The 18,021-nt window shown below is 41.1% G+C and overlaps 2 protein-coding genes across 3 annotated transcripts in view; one reads left to right on the top strand and one right to left on the bottom strand.

Annotated features, from left to right (window-relative positions):
* Window positions 1-9,665, bottom strand: part of DRAM2 (DNA damage regulated autophagy modulator 2) — a 30,794-nt gene extending 21,129 nt beyond the window's left edge. The window contains exons 1-4 of the mRNA XM_055139754.1: window positions 9,492-9,665; window positions 4,586-4,693; window positions 2,607-2,698; window positions 609-753 (exon numbers count right to left, since the gene is read on the bottom strand). Of these exons, the coding sequence (XP_054995729.1) occupies window positions 609-739 (131 nt within the window). The 5' untranslated portion in view covers window positions 740-753; window positions 2,607-2,698; window positions 4,586-4,693; window positions 9,492-9,665. The remainder of the gene's footprint in view (window positions 1-608; window positions 754-2,606; window positions 2,699-4,585; window positions 4,694-9,491) is intronic.
* A 50-nt stretch (window positions 9,666-9,715) lies between these two features.
* CEPT1 (choline/ethanolamine phosphotransferase 1) overlaps window positions 9,716-18,021 on the top strand; it is a 38,185-nt gene continuing 29,879 nt past the window's right edge. For both annotated transcript variants that reach the window (XM_004620091.2, XM_055140238.1), the window contains exons 1-2: window positions 9,716-9,819; window positions 15,773-16,182. In XM_004620091.2, the coding sequence (XP_004620148.1) occupies window positions 15,844-16,182 (339 nt within the window). In that variant the 5' untranslated portion in view covers window positions 9,716-9,819; window positions 15,773-15,843. The remainder of the gene's footprint in view (window positions 9,820-15,772; window positions 16,183-18,021) is intronic.

The raw sequence follows: 18,021 nt of genomic DNA, 5'->3' as shown, positions 1-18,021 counted from the left end.
GGTGCCCGCTCAAACAAATCTATGAGCAACGGGACAGAATAGAATGATAATTTATATAAATATAAAATATATTACACATGATAAATATATATGTTGCTTACTGCTGTGTTGTAATATTAATAACAGTATAAATGCAAATTTGTAATAGTTTTAAGTTTTTTATTTTAAGAAAATAATTCCAACCCTATCTTCTAAAACACAACAACTTAGTTGGATGTCAGTGTCACAATCACTAAGCCATTCTATAACTGAATTATACCCTTCTCTCTCCACATTTCTCTATTACATAAAAAGAACCAAGTACAACTTCCTTTTTTTAGAATTATTAATATAATACCAAATGTAAAATCTGAATTTAAGGGACTGTAGAGATAAAATAGTAGATAAGGTGCTTCTGCTTTCCCTGGAATCCCATGTAGCCCCTTGAGAGCCCCCAGAACTAATTCGTAGTGCAGAGCCAGGAATAACCCTTGAGAACCAGGTGTGGCCAGGGGTGACCTCCAAACAAAACAAACAAACAAAAATCTGAATTTGAGTACGCTGACATTAAAAGCTGGCAGTTAATGCTAATAAAGAAATATTATTTTCTAAGAATACATCTCACTGACCTGATGTAAGGCAAAGCAGGGTCAACATGGTGAAGGACGATGGCAGTGATATATGAAAATATGAAAGCAGCAGCTGTCCAAATGACAAGGGCTGAAGGAAGGAAACTGAGGCCTTGCTGAAACCACCACATTTCAAAAAGGTTTTCTAAAGCAGAAACACAAATTAGAAAAGATTAGTCACAAGTCTTCCTGGATACTTAACCTACTAAGGATCCTTCTATACTTTATTATTATTATTATTATTATTATTATTATTATTATTATTATTATTTGCCTTTTGGGTCACACCCAGTGATGCTCAGGAGTTAATCCTAGCTCTGCACTCAGAAATTATTCCTGGTGGTGCTCGGGGTACCATATGGGATGCTGGGAATTAGATACAGGTGGGCCCTGTGCAAGGCAAACACCCTATCTGCTGTGCTATCGCTCCAGCCCCTCCTTCTACCCTTCTAAAACTATCTCCAATGTATGTACAAACACCAGTTCCACTTCACATTCTCAGTAAATGAAATCAAGACTCAGCTACTTGCTATATCCAGAAACTTTCTCCCCCATCTTTCCAACAATCAAGTATCAAGACTATTCCACCTCCTACATTTCCTTCAAATCTCTCTCTCTCTCCATCTTCATTGCCTAAACTCCCATCATTCCTTGTAGATTATAATTATAATCTCCTAAATGGTCCTCTTTTATTCTGGACCACACAAATCTTGACTCCACCTTCACCCCCACTCCAAGGGATTCTTTTTTAAAAAAATTTTTTTTCTTTTTGGGTCACAGCCAGTGATGCACAGGGGTTAGTCCTGGCTCTGCACTCAGGAATTACTCCTGGCGGTGCTTGAGGGACCATATGGGATGCTGGGAATCAAACCCAGGTTGGCGGTGTGCAAGGCAAGTGCCCTACCCACTATGCTATTGCTCCAGCCCCACACTGAGGGATTCTTCTTGCTCTAAAATAACAAACTGACCATCTTGCTCTACAAAGACAAATTCTGTGTCTCCCTTATATCCTTACACATTCTTCCTTTATATACACTCTAAGGTCCTTGCATTCTCAGATCTCCAGTCACCTTCCTAGATTTATTTCTGGGTCATTCTGCTCCCAATTCCTTGTTCTTGCGATCATCATCTCCACCATCATTATAAAGGAAGTTATCTGGTATTTTGTCCTATTAAGTCATGTCACAAAGCACCTTAAAAACATGATCTCGTGCAGAGGCATCTCAACAGAATTACACAGCTTAAGAGAACTCTCCGAGTAGAGTCAGGATGCAGACTCAAGCAGTTCCATCCTAACACCAAATCACTATACCCTCAAGTCATAGCAAACTTCGGTCGGTCAGATCTTCCCATGCATCCAGATCTCTTGCCCATCTAAAGAATTTCAAGCACATCTTCCAGTATGTATGACTAGAGCAGTTTTATCTGACTGCACCCCCTTCTGACCTTGTTTCCTTGCTGGGACCACGCTGTCCTATTGGTTGGCCCCAGAGCCTAGTGCTGTGTGCTCCCCTCCCCATTTATGCATGGGTCCCCTCCTTGTGACATCCTGGGGGTGCAGAAGGGGCTGTGGGGTCCCTACTTGAGAAACTTAGAACTAGACTTCTTTGCTCTTACCCCTTCCTCCCCACTATCAACCTACATATTTCAACTCCTCTAGATTCATTTTTTTAAATTCTTTTATTAATTCACCATGTGGAAAGTTACAAAGCGTTCAGGTTAAAGTCTCAGTTATACAATGCTCAAACACCCATCCCTTCACCAGTGCACCTATTCCACCACCAAGAATCACAATATACCTCCCCCCTTCCCTCCACCTCCCCAGCCCCCCACCCCGCATGTGTAACTGGTAAATTTCACTTTACTTTCACTTTACTTTGATTACATTCAATATTTAAACAAAAAAAATTCACTATTATTGATTATAGATTCAGTTGGCTGGCTTTGTTTCTAGTAGTTGCCTTTTACTTGCCCCAACACAGCACTTACTACACTTGCCTGTTATTTGCTTGTTTGGTTTCTGTCTTCCTCACTTAATTTTAAGGTCAATGACAGCAGGCACCTACTCTTTTGTTCATCATTTCCAGTTCCTACATGAGAGGGGGACAAAAGCAGAGAATGCTTAACTAAAGACCACGTATGACCGCTTGAACTCTAGGCTGAGGATATTAGTTAGGAATAATGACTCAGTAACATATATGTATCTGCACTTAATTTAAAAAAATACGATTAATTTTTGGATGCAGGGGAACTTCCTCTTAGTCTGATACACTGAAAATCATTTATTTCCTACAAATTTCATAAATACTTCCAAATTTTACCTCTGCCACCCTATAATGTCTCCTGCTTCCGTATCTTAAGCTGACCTTTCAAATATCGAAATCATGGCCATTTCTGAGTTATTTTTGTCATTTACTTAATCATCTGACTTACTGTTAAACATGCACATTTCAATCTTGCTAAATAAGTTTCTTTTCCTTTTTCCTTTCAGTCACTATTAGAAGCTTGATGTAAGTAAATTTCTGCCTGGATTATCACACATCTCCTTTCTGTTCCTTATCTCTGGCCAATTCTTAACATTCCACTATCTAGTTACCACTCATTTCTTTAAGTACTACTTTAATTTGTTTATGGCAATTCCTAACTACAGTCCTTAGGAATCTAGTTCCCACCTTGTTGTTTTGCAGACCCTTACAGATATTTTAACTTTTGCTTTTTGTGCTCAAATTTGGATAATTCTAACCCAGAAGTACTCTAAAGGCCTAAGATTAAGAGTGAATTTTTTCCAGGCCACACCTAGTGGTGCTCAGAGCTTACTTCTAGGAATTACTCCTGGAAAGGACCAAAAAGGGTGCAGGCTATCAAACCCAGGTCAACCACCTGCAATACAAAAGTCTTACCCACTGTACTATCACTACGACTTGGTACTTTAACATATTAACAATCTGAGAGAACTTAAATTCCTTGGTTTCCAGGAATTTAGACCAGGCCTACTTAAACCTATTCCACTTGAAAACACTTTTTGTCTAAAAAATGTTCATGACCCTGGGTAAACAGTCTTATAGATTAGGTCAACAGATAAAACATATATTAATAGTAATTTATTTATTTTGGTTTTTGGGTCACAGCTGGTGGTACTTGGGGAACCATATTTAATGCACGGGATTGAACCTGGGTCAGCAGCATGCAAAGCAAGTGCCCTACCCACTGTACTATCTCTCCAGCCCCTAAGAAATTTAAACCAAATTTTCATCAGTCACAACCACATACAGGTCACAATCCACAGTTTTAGAAGTCAAGTTTAAGACCATGAAGATAAAGAACACTTGAACCTTGCATCTGAGATGCAGCTGATCCTGTCATTTTACACTCTACTTTATTCCTCTATCTGTAGCTACCTGGTAAAAATGAGCAAATTTCTTAGTGATTTCCCTTTGCCAGGAAAGGGATGCTTTTTCTCACCCACATTTCACTAAGTGTATTATGTAGACTGGGGAGTGTCTTGGCTTGAGGAAAGTTGGTTCTCTAAGGCTGTAAGGAGTAACAGTGGCAATAGTAACATTTTGGTTTTGGTGGAAAAGTTATGAATCTCAACAAACACAGGAACCATTTCCACATATTACCCTATACATCCTTATGTATGGGGTTGGGGTCAATAACGCTTTAGAATTTTATATAGAGAGGGTACAGAGGGAACCTGTTACCTGCGACTATGCTTTATTTTTTCTACCAGGAAAACATCCCCAGAGGAGACGTAGTGTTAATTTCCACTGATTTCATGTCTTTTTCTGCCTTTTTAACTCTGCAGACTTCCTTTTCCTTCCTATAAGGCTTGCTATGCATTGAAGAGGGTAGCATAATTTACTCCATATTTAGGTGTTTGGACCAAGAGGGATTTTTTCAAAACATTCTGTTCACTCCATTGCTTGAAGGATAATCTCTACCCCCTTCATTTTTTCCCATGTCCAAATCCTTACCATTTCTTCATAATCAGGCTCAAATACCATCTTCCATACAAGACTTTCTACCTCCTTTGCATCAGGAAGTGGGGGGCACTCTGAGAATTTGTGACTGCTCATTAGATTCTAAAACAGAAACATGTAGAGGGTGTCTTAAATGTATGAAATCCTTGATAAAATACTCCATTTCTTTACAAAGGCACAGCAAGAAGCTTGTTTATAATAATGACACAACAAATATACTTTTGGGTTTTGGGGTCACACTCAGCAGTGCTCAGGGGTCTGGCAGTGCTTGTGGTACCATATGTGGTGCCAGTGTCATCGTCACAGCTGCAAGCCAAGGAAGTGCCCTATCCTAACCCTTGCACAATCTTTCAGCCCTGCAATAGTTTTTGAATGAACAAATAATCAAAACCAAATCCTTAAAATTCCAAAATGGCTTTTCTGTTTTCCTTTTTTGGGGGGCCACACCTGGCGATGCTCAGGGGTTACTCCTGGCTTTGTACTCAGGAATCACTCCTGGCAGTGCTCTGGGGACCATGTGGGATGCTGGGAATCAAACCCGGGTCAGCCGTGTGTAAGGCAAACGCCCTACCCGCTGTGCTATTGCTCCAGCCCCCTCATGGCTTTTCTAATTTAGTAAACTGTCTTATTTTCCAGAGTTATCCAGATTCTGTGACCTCCAACTAACCATAAGATTCTCTTTTCCAAAGGCTTCCCATGCTCTTACCAAGTAACAACAATTCTACCCACAGTTCTTGTAACCACTCATCTTCCCAGTGTGACAAGTCAGGTTTCTCAATTCTTTTTGTCTCATTTTTTTTTCTCTTTTCCCATAGTCCAGTCCATAAGTACTGTCAACTTAACATTCTTAATCATTCTTTTTTTTTTTTTTTTTTTGCTTTTTGGGTCATACCCGGCGATGCTCAGGAGTTACTCCTGACTCTTCACTCAGGAATTACTCCTGGCGGTGCTCAGGGGACCATATGGGACACTGGGATTTGAACCCGGGTCGGCCGCATGCAAGGCAAACGCCCTACCCACTGTGCTATTGCTCCAGCCCCAACATTCCTAATCATTCTTTTACTCAAAAACATATTTTAAAGAAAACTGTGACATGAGGCCAAAGTGATAATACAATGGATAAGGCATTTGCCTTACACGCAAGTCAACCGGGGGTTTGATCCCTGGCACCTCATATATGGCACCCCTAAATACTGCTAGGAGTGATCCCTGAGTGCAGAGTAAGCCCAATGCACTGTCAGCTGTGGCAATGGAAGGAAGGCAGAAAGGGCAGGAGGAAGGAGCTAAATAGAAGTTCAAACCTCTCTGAATCAGTTTCCCTTTGAAAAATAGATATAATGCTGTACCATCCAGTACAGTAGCCAAGAGCCCATTTGTTGTTATTTAAATTACAATTCCAAATAAAATAAAATTTAAAACTTCAAACTTCAGTTAGGCTAACTATACTTCAAGTGGCACACCTTTAGAGCTGGTGTCATACAAGAGTAGTAAAAACATAGAACGTTTTTATGGAAAGGTTCTGCTGAATTGTACTGGGAAGCTACTGCAGAAACTGGACTAATATATCACAGTAAAGAATTTAATGCATTGCTACAAGATAAATGGTAGCTTGCAGTACATCTGCTTCATAGAAAATTATTCAAGAATTAAATGAAAGGCCAGAGAAATAGCACAGCAGGTAAAGTGCTTGCTTTGCATGAGGCCAACTGGGGTTTGATCCTTTGCATCCGACATGATTCCCTGAGTCACACCAGGAGTGATCCCTGAACACAGAGCCAGCAGTAAGCCCTGAGAACAGCCAAGTAGGACCCAAAATAAATGAATTTTGCTTAAAGAAATACAAACAATGAATGACCTATTTTACATGTTTACAAAACATCAGTCTTCATAACTGTCCAAACTTGCACCTTTAGTTAATCTTGGAATCCACATACAAAGAAAATAAAAGGTTGTTTCAACCTTCTTTTAAATATGCACAATTTCAAATCAATGTGCCAATATACTTCATGGGCAGAACACTATATGTGGACATAATGTGCAATGGGCAGAACATTATTTTTTAAAAAGAGTCAATACTTGTATTTCCTATTGGTGTTGTAGAATCTGGAATTAAATAATACTTTTAATCTAGAACATCAATTTTCTTATCCTTTCTCACATTAGACACCTTTCACTGTCATCAAAAAGGCTAAAGAGAAAACCATTTTCTTCTGTGAAAGATAAAAATCAGAAAAGAATGACAGCTAATTATTATTAGACAAAATAATGCATTAACTGGTCTGTGTGAGCCAATGAAAAGAACACAACTATGAGGTCAGATTTATCTAAATGCAAATTCTAGCTTTAGTGCCTTCCAATACTTGGTTTCAGCACTGACTTCCAGAGGGTATGGTATTATTCCAAGTTATGAAGCAGTTATCTCCAAGGCTTGTTCCCCAGAAGAAGTGGCACAGAATAGGAACACAATGCTAGGAAAGTTAATTTTTTAAATGTGCACAATTATAACTAGCCATGGGAAATGAAAAGAAACTCCCACTTCTTTATATTATAGCCTGAAATATCTTGGATTCCAATCTCCTTAGATTTTTTTTATTATTTCATTAAAGTACCAGGATTTACAAAGTTATTCATAGTTAAGTTTTAGATATACAATGTCCCAGAACCAAACCCACCAGCATTGTCAAGTTCCTTCCACTAATGTTTCCAGGTTCCCTTCCGTAAGGCAACCCCCCACCTTGAGGCCCCAAGCCTATGATGGGTACCTTTTTGAGTTCAGTTGTTAAAGTTTGGGTTTCATGATTTCAGTCTGTTGACCGTGGTTAGATATTTAGTTCTATCATTCCTAAGCACCACCAATGTAGATCTCCTTAGATTTAAAGGGTTCTCGTTATTTAAACAGAAGCAGGGATGGAAGAGTTTACCAATTTGCTAATGATAACACAAATGTAGGCACATGGGTAGGTTATTACCATAATCCATGAATTTTCACCTCAGAAATCTGGAAGCATGACAGGCTCGCTGCAAATCAAGCAAACTGGAACTATAATGGCTAACAACTTAAGAAACCGTTCAAGATACTTGAAAATATCCAGGATTAGCCTTCATATACTGCAAGTGTTTAACAAAATATTCTTGCATCTCTCCCCTTTTTTCATCTCTGCTTTCTTTGAAAATTCATGAAACAGAAAGTCAGACACCATTTTGAACTTTCACAAGTGTGAAACACCACTGGTAATCTGAACTATTCTTTATGCTATTCTCCTCTATTGAGACACAATACCAAGATGCAAATTCTGGATATTCCAAGTGAAGAGAGAAAGCCCTAAGCTTATTTTGAGGTACAAAGTACCACCAGGTCCAAAGCAAAGAATTACAGAAAATGTTTTTTTTTTTTTTTTTTTAAATATAGTACCAGGAGGTTTGCTCCATGGCTTGGAAGCCAGGCTCACAGGCTGGGACAAAAGGCAGCTCAGCTGAGAAGGGAACACCAAGTAAACTGTGGTTGAAGGACCTGATCAAGATGGGAGATGAGTGCTGAAAGTAGACTATAGGTTGAACACGATGGCCACTCAATACCTCTATTGCAAACCACAACACCCAAAAGGAGAGAGGGAACAAAGTGGGGTGGGGGGTGGGATGGAGGGTGGGAGGGATACTGGGGTCATGGGTGGTGGAGAATGGGCACTGGTGGAGGGATGGGCACTCAAGCATTGTATGACTGAAACACAAGCACGGAAATATGTAAATTTGTAACTGTACCCTCAAGGTGATTCACTATTAAAAAATAATAAATAAAAAATATATAATTTGCCTCTTGGCAAATGTAATATCTATAATACATATAGACACGTGTCATTCTTTAATTCTGAGTTCACTGTACGCATATATATTACTCCTGGCTCTGTGCTCTGGTTTCACTCCTGGTGGGATGGAGGAACCACATAGAACATATGGGGTGCCAGGGATCCAACACTCTACTGGCTGTACAATCGCTCTAGCCATCAACAAACAATATTCTTGTAAAATCCTAAAGCGTTTAAAATTTTTAACTTAAAAACTGAATCCAAAATTTCAGGAAATAAATGAGAAAGAAGCTTAAGTTGTATTGCAAATGACATATGCGCATCTGGCCACCAAGGAACAAATTAAAAAATTGCAACAAAGGGAAAAATCATGTCGGCGATTGTAGTTTCTATTTCTCAAATATACTCGCGGTAGCTGTTGTTAGAGCACGGCTATGAAGCTACACATAGGATTAACTACCACCTGGATCCACCTCCTCGTGCTAGAATTGCGCGTGGCCGACCAGACTTGGTGTAAACACAAGGTCACCAAGGATCTCAATTTCAAACTTTCCCCTTCACCTGCCACCCAGGAATCTCAGTCCAAGGACAACTAAAACGCGTCCTCAAACGGCACGCAGTTTTTTGTGGGGCTGCGAGAAAAGTCCTCAAAACCGTTTTTGATGTATACACACACACACACACACACACACACACACACACATTGAGACCACACACACACACACACACACGCACACACACACACACAAGAGCTCTCTCGTTCCGGGTGCAAGGAACTGGGAAAAGCAGCTCAGCTCCGCTTTGCTAGAGGCGGGGGAAATGAGCAAAAGGCGGAGTTTGGCCCCGCAGGGAACAAGGATGGGGGTGGAGTGCAGAAAGGACCCAGGATGTGGACTGCAAGGTGAGCCCGGGAGCTCGGAGCTCTACCGGCCCCGGGGGACAGCCTGGGCTCCCACCACCCGCTCAGCCTCCTCCGTGCCTGGCACTGAGCAACCCCCAAGAGGCTGGGCGAGCCGACACGCGACAACCACGCTGGCCGAGGGGCTCAGGGCGGCGTCCCCAGGCGCAGCCGCCTCCTCTAAGTTCCCAGTACTTACCCCCGGAGAGCGTCGAGGCAGGTGCTCCCCCTCCCTTGCGGCCTACCTGGCCCGGGAAGACCCCGCCGGCGCGGGGTGCAGGGTGGCTGCGAGCCCGCGGGCACAGACGGAGACGGGGCGGGGCCCGGAGCGCGCTCCCGAGCAGCCGGGCCGCGCCCGGGGCGCGCTCGCCGGCCGCGGGGACGCGCCCGCGCCGCCGCGCGCTCCCGCCCAGTAGCCCTTTACGGCAGTCGTAAAAGTGTCGCGAAGCTCGCTGCCGCCGCTCAGAGTCACCCAGCAGTCTGGAGTCGGCAGTCTTATTCCTAGGGGTGCGCTTCGGGGGCTCAGGGTAAGGCTGCGGGGCTCGCCGTGGGGAAGGCCTGCAGGGCGCGAAGAGCGCTTTGGGGGGCACGGCGGGTCCCGGGGCGTGGAGAGGCGGCTGCAGGTTCCGGGTGGGGCGCTGGACGGGAGCGGTGTGCGGACCCGAGGGAAGCGAGCGCCGTCCTTCCTCGGGAGGGGTGGCGCTGCCCGCCGGGGTGCGGGGCGAGCGCAGGGCCAGGGGGCCCCGCTGCAGGGACGCGGGGTGGCGGGCGCCGGAGCGGGGACGACCTGGGCGGGTCGAGGTGTGGGGGCGCTGCCCGCGCGGAACCGACCTTGCCTGTCAGCTCCACGCCCTCCTGCCCGGGCGCAGCCGAGTCTACAAACCGGCTTTGCCCTGCCTTTGGAGTGCGGGGCTGGTGGTGTTTCGGGGATGGGCCCCGCTTTCTGGGTTCGGCAACTGGTCGGGAAATTTCAGCCAGTGTTGACGAGCTCCGCGGGTGCCAGCGCTCGTCAGCTGGAGCGGATTCTTGGAAGGAGAAAGGCCCCGGCGAGCGGCGGAGCCTTGCCCGGTGCCCGGGAGCGCTCGATGAATGGGTCTTTAGCTGGCGGGGTGGAAACTTGTTTTCGCCAGTTGGGCGCTTTGGTTCTTTTTTGTGTGTCACTTTGTTGTTGTTGGCATTTCGAACCGTTGGTATTGAGTGTCATTCTTCAAGTCTCTCTGAGTTCCTTGTAGGCACGTTCAGCGATCTGCTCTGAAACTAGTAGGATCTTGTGCAGCGTGTGTGTGTTGAATTGGCTTGATTGCGCTAAAACCATAGGTGTTCATATAAAATCTCAGAGATTTAACTCCTAAAAGCATTTGAGTGTATAGTCGGTGCTGACGAAAAAGAAAACTGCTAGTCAGAGTCCCTTGTGTATCTTGTCTTCTCACACTTCCATTTTTTAATAATTCAGCTAAAGCTGCCTCGTATTATTATTAGTCTGTTTGAACAGAGGGTCCTCTTGGTTTCTGGGCCACACCCGGTGTTCTCAGGACTTCCTTGCTGGCTCTGTGCTCAGGTAGGAAGCGCCTTGGAAGAGCTCCGGGAACCTTTTGTGGTACTGGGGAGTCAAACCCAAGACTGCCGCATTTCCAGGCAAAAGCCCTACCCGCTGTGCTTCTATCAACATCTATGACTGTTTAATTTTTAAGGGAATAGGAAAATCATCTATAATTGTCAGGCTTTCACATCTTTTATTTTTCTGGAGGAAGTTATTTCCTTTTTTTTTTTTAAGGAACACAAGATTTCACTTCAGTAAAACAGTAGATTTAAATTGTATTACACAGTACTGCTTTAGACTCCAAGACTGCTGAAAAAAGGCTTTTGTATTTGCTAACTTTTCTTCTTGTATATCACTTGTTAAATAATGTTGACTGTAATCCCGTGAGCCTATTTGCATTTTTTTTCTGTTTATAATTTCTTTTGCCACCCCAGGAATGTTGGCCATTAGTATTGCCCTTTAGTCTTGTCATAAAGGTTGGAAAGGGCTGTGTAGTCACTAGATCCTGTGAAAGAACTGTAAACATACTGCTGAATCAATGCAGCTCAGAAATTTGGCACTGGGTGCAATGGGAGGATGGGAATTTGGATTTTTACACCAAAGGTTGGAAGTTGTATAAGCTTACCTTTTGCTCTTAGGAGCAGTTGGATATTTCTTTTTTAGTATGACACTTGTCAGCTGTAACTCAGTACTGAACACAGATTAAAACAGCAGCGTGCCATTATCCACTGCTTCTGTTGCATAGATGTTCTGCATCAGAGATTTAAGGTCCATGGAGTGTGTGTAATTTTAGTAAAGGTGTCCCTTAAATACCCACGGTTGTATTTTTGTACTATTATACTTCCACATAAATATTCATGCCTGCACAAGGAGAATATTTTGTTGGACCATATGTGTCCCCTCCTCTGAACTCCTACAAGTTTGTTCACAACCTATTATAACTTAGCTATTTGCAAGAAGGCCCCCACCCCAACCACCCTCTTTGAGCTTCTTATGTGAGCATGTATGGCATACTTCAGGCTTTCTGTTTATTCTGGCTCAAGCACAACTAGGTACTTATTTGATACTCAATGAATCATATTTTGTTTTTTATTTCACAAATAAGTACTGATTACCCACTTGGTGTACAGTACAGGATGAGATTCAGGGGAAAAGAATGTTTAGACAGACCTGGTCCCCATATACATGGAGCTTACAGACTATTGTGGGAGAAGGAACAAAGAAGGTTCAAAACGTGATAAATTCTATGAAAGGGAAGGGAACTCAAGCTATGAGTTATAGCTATGAAGAGAGGGGAAATTGTTGCTTGCAAGTGGAATGGTTACCTTAAGAAAGAATGCGATCAAATTTGCATACTGAATGCCCGTGATGAGGGTTTTTTTTATATATATATATAGCTTAAATACTTTCACTGTCATGATTTATGATGACATCCACAGTTAACTGGACCCAAAATTGCAGGTTTCCTTATAAGCCACAGGTGGTTATAAAATCTTAATGCTATACCATGGTCTGTCATCCTTTGCATTGACTGAGTGGCATTTCAAGCTTCATTTTGTCCCACTCTCATCTGGTTTGCCTCTTACCTAGCCCTGAGATTGCTAAGGAACCTGGATTTAGAAGCTCCTTCTTGCCTCAGGGCTTGTCACTTTTCTTGAACTTCCCTCCTTCCTGCTCTTGGAATTGCTTGCTTCTCTTCCTCTGAACTAGGTGTAAATGCTCCTTCATCAGAGACTGCAAGTATATTTGAAATATGCTCTTTACTGGCCACATACTTGTTTTCCTCATAGCATGCAAACAGTGCAGAATTTTATTTACATGTTTGTATTTTTAATTATTTTCCCATTGGTAAAGGGAGTTGGGACCATGTCTGACTTGTGTATCATATTCAGATATTGGTTAGGTGCATTTAGAACTTCGAATCTATTTTCTCATAAAACTTCACTGGTGGTCATGCTTTTAGGTTAGCCAGCAATAATTTTTATTAATTACATAATTTTTTTGTTTCTTATAGTGTAGAAAGAGAAGGACACTCTTACACCCCTTTAGACAAAAGCCTGACTCTAGAAAAATAGAATCACAAATGGCTAGAATATTTTTTTAATGTTTATCCCAATACTTCCTCTCTCAATCCAAGCTTCCTATTATAACCCCCCTCCTTTTCTGGTTCCCTTGAAAACATTTTGTTTGCTGAAATTCAAAAGCTGCTAGTTTCATTTTGTTCTGAAGCCACACCGACTGTGTTTCCTTGTGGCTGTGCTCAGGGATCACTCCCAGTAGGGCTCTGGGGATCAGATAGGATGCTGGAGATCAAACCCAGTCAGGCCCTGTGCAGGTCAAGCACATTCCCTGCTCTCTCTCCAGCTCCTTTTCTTCAAAAGGTTTTCATAGCGCTAGTTTGTGAGTCTCTGGTGTGATTGAAAAGAGTAGAGATGAACCACTATGGATCCAGCAACCTCTTAGTCATCTGTATGCATTGAGGCGGAGTAGCTGTGTCTGTGTCAGGGGTTACAAGTATGTGAATTTATATTTGTAATCTTGTTTCTAATCGCTTCATAGACACAGTGTTGCCGACCTTCAAAATCTCTGGCTTTTTTTTCATGTATGAATTACATAATGGCTAAATCTAGAAAGGCTTGTCAAAATGTAGATTTTCCTAAAAGAAAATAGAAGGTTAAAATAAAATTAGGCCAAAGGAGGGGAACACTCTCAGAAGGAAAGTATCAGTTTATCAGATAGTCCTGCCAAATGTTCAAACTTAAAACCATTAGGATCAGTTGCTTATAGCTGTTTAGTGCCAAAAACGGATCAGCACTCAGTATGTCAGATTCCTGCCCCTCCCCCCAGTCTAGGAGAATGGAACAGTACAGTAACAAAATGTAAATCGATTTATTAAATTCTTATTTCTATTTTAAATGGAATTCCAGAAAGCTGACTAGCTCACTAAAATTTATTTGATTATCAAATCTCACAATGATTGTTTCATTTTTTTGTTTGTTTGTTTTGTTTTATGGGCCATACCAAATGTCGCTAAGGGCTAACACCTGGCTCCGCACTCAGAGATCATTACTGGCACAGCACAGGGAACCATATGGGGTGCTGGGGATTGAACCCGAGTTGGCTATAACCCAGGTCAGCTGCTTGCAAGGCAAATACCCTACCCACTGTACTATCTTCAGACCCTCACAATGACTGTTTCTGAATTAATTATGAGATACGTGATTGGCCCAGATTGAGGGATGTTACTATTGATAATGATGATAGTGAAATTTTAGAATTTGAAATTAATGAGGACAAAAGTAAGAAGTTATGGACAGGTCCATTGCTCACATGTCCTAGATCCTATATCACTTGCTATATTCCCAAGCGTACAGCATTTCTGGGAATTTCATTCTGCATTCTTGATTGCTTTCTATGGAGAGATATCAAAGTACCTGTTTAATGCCATTACCCTTTTAATGCTTTTTTCTTTCTGTTTTTAATCCTATGGTTTCTCTTCCTCTTGCTCACTGTGAGTTTCCCACAGGTTCTTTATTTTCCTTCTCATACATAATCTCTTCAAGAATTTCTACTTTCTGGCCTTCGTAGATTTAGTTTTTAAGTTGATGACTTAAGTTGATGTTCATCTCTTACCTAAATTCTCATCATTTGGTTTTATCTAAAATATCTGTATTTTGAGGCTGGAATACTAGTGCAGTGGGTAAGGCATTTGCCCTATGGTGGACCTGGGTTTTATCCCTGGCACTCTATATGGTTCCCCAAGCCCACCAGGAGTGAGCCCAGAGATAGGAGTAAGCACTGAGCACCACAGGGTGAGTTACAAAAATCAAAATAATAAAGTAAAAGATACTTATCTCTAAGTTGCTTTGAGAGTCAGAGAGAGAAAACAAGGGTTAAGGCACTTTCTTGATCAAAACAGACTGGTTTGATCTCTTGCAATACATATGGTCCCCGTGTACCACTAGGAGTGATTTTTGAGCACAGAGCAAGACAAGTGCTTTACCCACTGTACTCTCTCTCCAACCCCCATCTGATACAGATATAGATATAGATAATTGTTAATCTTGAAAAATACTTGTCATTATTTTAAGTCAGTAGCCGTTATTATCACTAATCTCTTTATGTTAAATACAAGTACTTATGGGATTAAGCTCTCAGTTTATTAGCTGTCTTTACTAATATATATATTCTGTACACTAACATTTTTCATTTCTGTTTATCTTCACCTAAAATAACATTGTACTCCTTTCTATTAATGATACATTTTATCGATTAATGTAGCTTAAACAGGAACCATGTGCTTATATGAATCTTATTAGCTACATATGAGTTTAATTTGTCTCTCTGTGTTCCAGTCTCTTTTTCTGTAAAGAGAATCAGTTGATAGTTCTTAAATTTGTAGGCTTAGATGAGTTAACATACGAAATGTGTTTAGGGGCCAGAGCGATAGTATAGGAGGTAGGACACTTGTCTCACACTTGGCTGACCTAGGTTTGATGCCTGGTACCCCGTATAGTTCCCTGAGCCCACCAGGAGTGATCCCTGAGTACCACCAGATGTGGCCCAGAACCAAAAGGAAAATAAATATGTGCTTAGCATTTAGTAAGCAGCTGTCCCTTTAGCATTACTAATTTATTAGCTATTTTTGAGTAAACATTTATGCCTTATTTATGTGTATATAATTATTTTATTAGTGAGAGAAGGTACTCAATAGAAAAAAAAACATGAGCTTTGAAGTCAAATTATAAATATCAGGAAATATTAAAATCTTTAATTTTTTGCTAATGTAGTGGTTATGTGACTTCTTGGTTTATAAGAAATAGAACTTTCTTCCTGGTTTTGTGATGTTTGTCTTATACATTTATTAATTTATTCCATCTATTTTTTTTAATTGCTGATATTGCCAAAGTCATTGACAAATGAATCTTTTTTTTTTTCAGATAAATATCAGCCATAAACAGCTATAAAACTAGTTATATTATTCTCTCCAAATAAAAGAAAGCCAAGATCCATGAGTGGGCATCGGTCAGCAAGAAAAAAATATGGAGAGACTCACCCGGAGTCCTCTATGGGCTTCGGGCATATGAGTACTCCAGGGTGTATATTAAATAAATTGTTTCAGTTACCTACACCACCACTGTCGAGACATCAACTAAAGCGGCTGGAAGAACACAGATACCAGAGTGCTGGACGGTCCCTACTTGAACCCTTAATGCAAGGGTATTGGGAATGGCTAGTTGGCAGAGTTCCCTCCTGGATTGCCCCAAATCTTATCACCATCATTGGATTGTCGATAAACATCTGTACAACTGTTTTATTAGTCTTCTACTGCCCCACAGCTACAGAGCAGGTAAGAGGAGTTTCTTAACACCAGATAAAAATGGGCCTGAACAGTCATACAGAAGGTAGAGTACTTACCTTGCATGTGGCAGATCAATCCCTGGCATCCCATATTGTCCTCTGAACCCTGTCAGGAGTGATCCTGAGTATCACCAGGAGTCTCACCCCCACCCCAAAGAAAACCATATAAAAAACATTTATTATATACCAAAAGCACTCTTTATTATTTTTGAAATTGTATTTATTTTGCTTTTGGGGTCACACTCAGCAATGTTCAAGGATTACTCCTGATTCAGGACTTGGGAATTATTCCTAGCAGTGCTTGGGGGACCATATGGGATGCTGCAAATTGAACTCGAGTCTGCTGCATGCAAGGCAAATACCCTACCCACGTATGGTATAGCTATACCTATATTTATACCTATAGCTCCAGTTCCTAATTGGGATTTTAAAGATTAGATAATCTGACAGCTACTTATCAACTATTTGCAAATAAGGTATCATATATATCATTAACAAAACTTACAACTACAAGCTCCTTTATGTACTAAGTTTATGAGAAACCAGACACTAAGGGTAGACTCTGGTCCTAGAATATATATGAGTGTTTATAGAAGGTGACATGCTAAAAAAGCTTCATTCTATTTCTAATGGCTGAATAAAGTTTAAATGAAGTTTAAAATAAATGTATGTTGTAGTGAGACTATATGGCAGTTAACCAGTCCTATGGAAAGGTTTTTTCCTTTCCGTTTCAGTGAAACTTATTGAATATCCCTTTTCTCTCCTGAACACATATAGTTGATGGACCTCAGATATTACTTTATTATTCTAACAAGGCAGAGGAAGTATAAGAAAAAATCGATATGATGTATTTCCTGTTCTGTATCCTGTTTTGGCTGCCATTAAAAAAACATAGTATTCCTTACAAAGACTATCTCCAGGGCCTTCTCAAATACTAGTCTCTCTACTGATGGTACCTCAGTTACCCTCTGCTGCCCATTACTTAAAACCAAAACTGAAACTAGAACCTCTCTCTCTCTTTCTCTCTCTCTCTTTGTCTCTCTTGCTCACTCTCAGCGGGAGGGTGGGCTAGGGAGGTGGGGGGGACACATCCAGCAATATTCCAGGATTATTCCTGGCTCTACACTGAGAAATTACTCCTGCCAGTGCTTAAGGAACCATATGGAATGCTGGGGATCAACTGGGGTTCAGCTACATGCAAGGCAAACACCTGTTATCATTTCAGCCCCTGAAACTAGAACCTTTTATCACAATGGGTAAATTGATGTTATTTACTTGACTCTCAAATGTCTTTATCAGAAAGTTATTATTAACAGTAAGAATTGTTAAGAGTTAAATGCAAAAAAATTATTTATGTCTGTATTAATCAGAATAATCTAATCAAATGATCAGAAGATAGAAGGTGATTCACAACTAAAGAAAGAGGTCAGAACTGACCGACCTATATGAAATAGTCACAACATTCCTTATCTTGTAAGACTGAATTAATGACTTTCTAAAAGGTACTATTTCTAGATGATTTTGAGATAAAATTATCACTAGCAAAACGCCTAGCTCTCCCTATTTCATTAGCTCCTTTCTTACCACAGACAGCTCTTAAATACCATTGAGAGCCACAGTTAATATATGTTCATTTCACATTTTACTTACGAATACATATTGTATGATTATATTTCTGGTTGACCTCTTTTTTCTGTCTTGCTTTACAGCAGTCAGAAAATTCAAGCAAAAATTAGTGAAGTCTGTCTTGGGATTCTTTTTCCCCTTCCCTTTGGTTTGGTGGTGCTATCACTGTGTTCACCGTTGCAGCATGCAGAGAATCACAAAA

Source organism: Sorex araneus, chromosome 5, assembly GCF_027595985.1.
Source record: "Sorex araneus isolate mSorAra2 chromosome 5, mSorAra2.pri, whole genome shotgun sequence".
Classification (NCBI taxonomy): Eukaryota; Metazoa; Chordata; class Mammalia; order Eulipotyphla; family Soricidae; genus Sorex; species Sorex araneus.
This window is presented reverse-complemented; position numbering and strand designations above follow the sequence as displayed.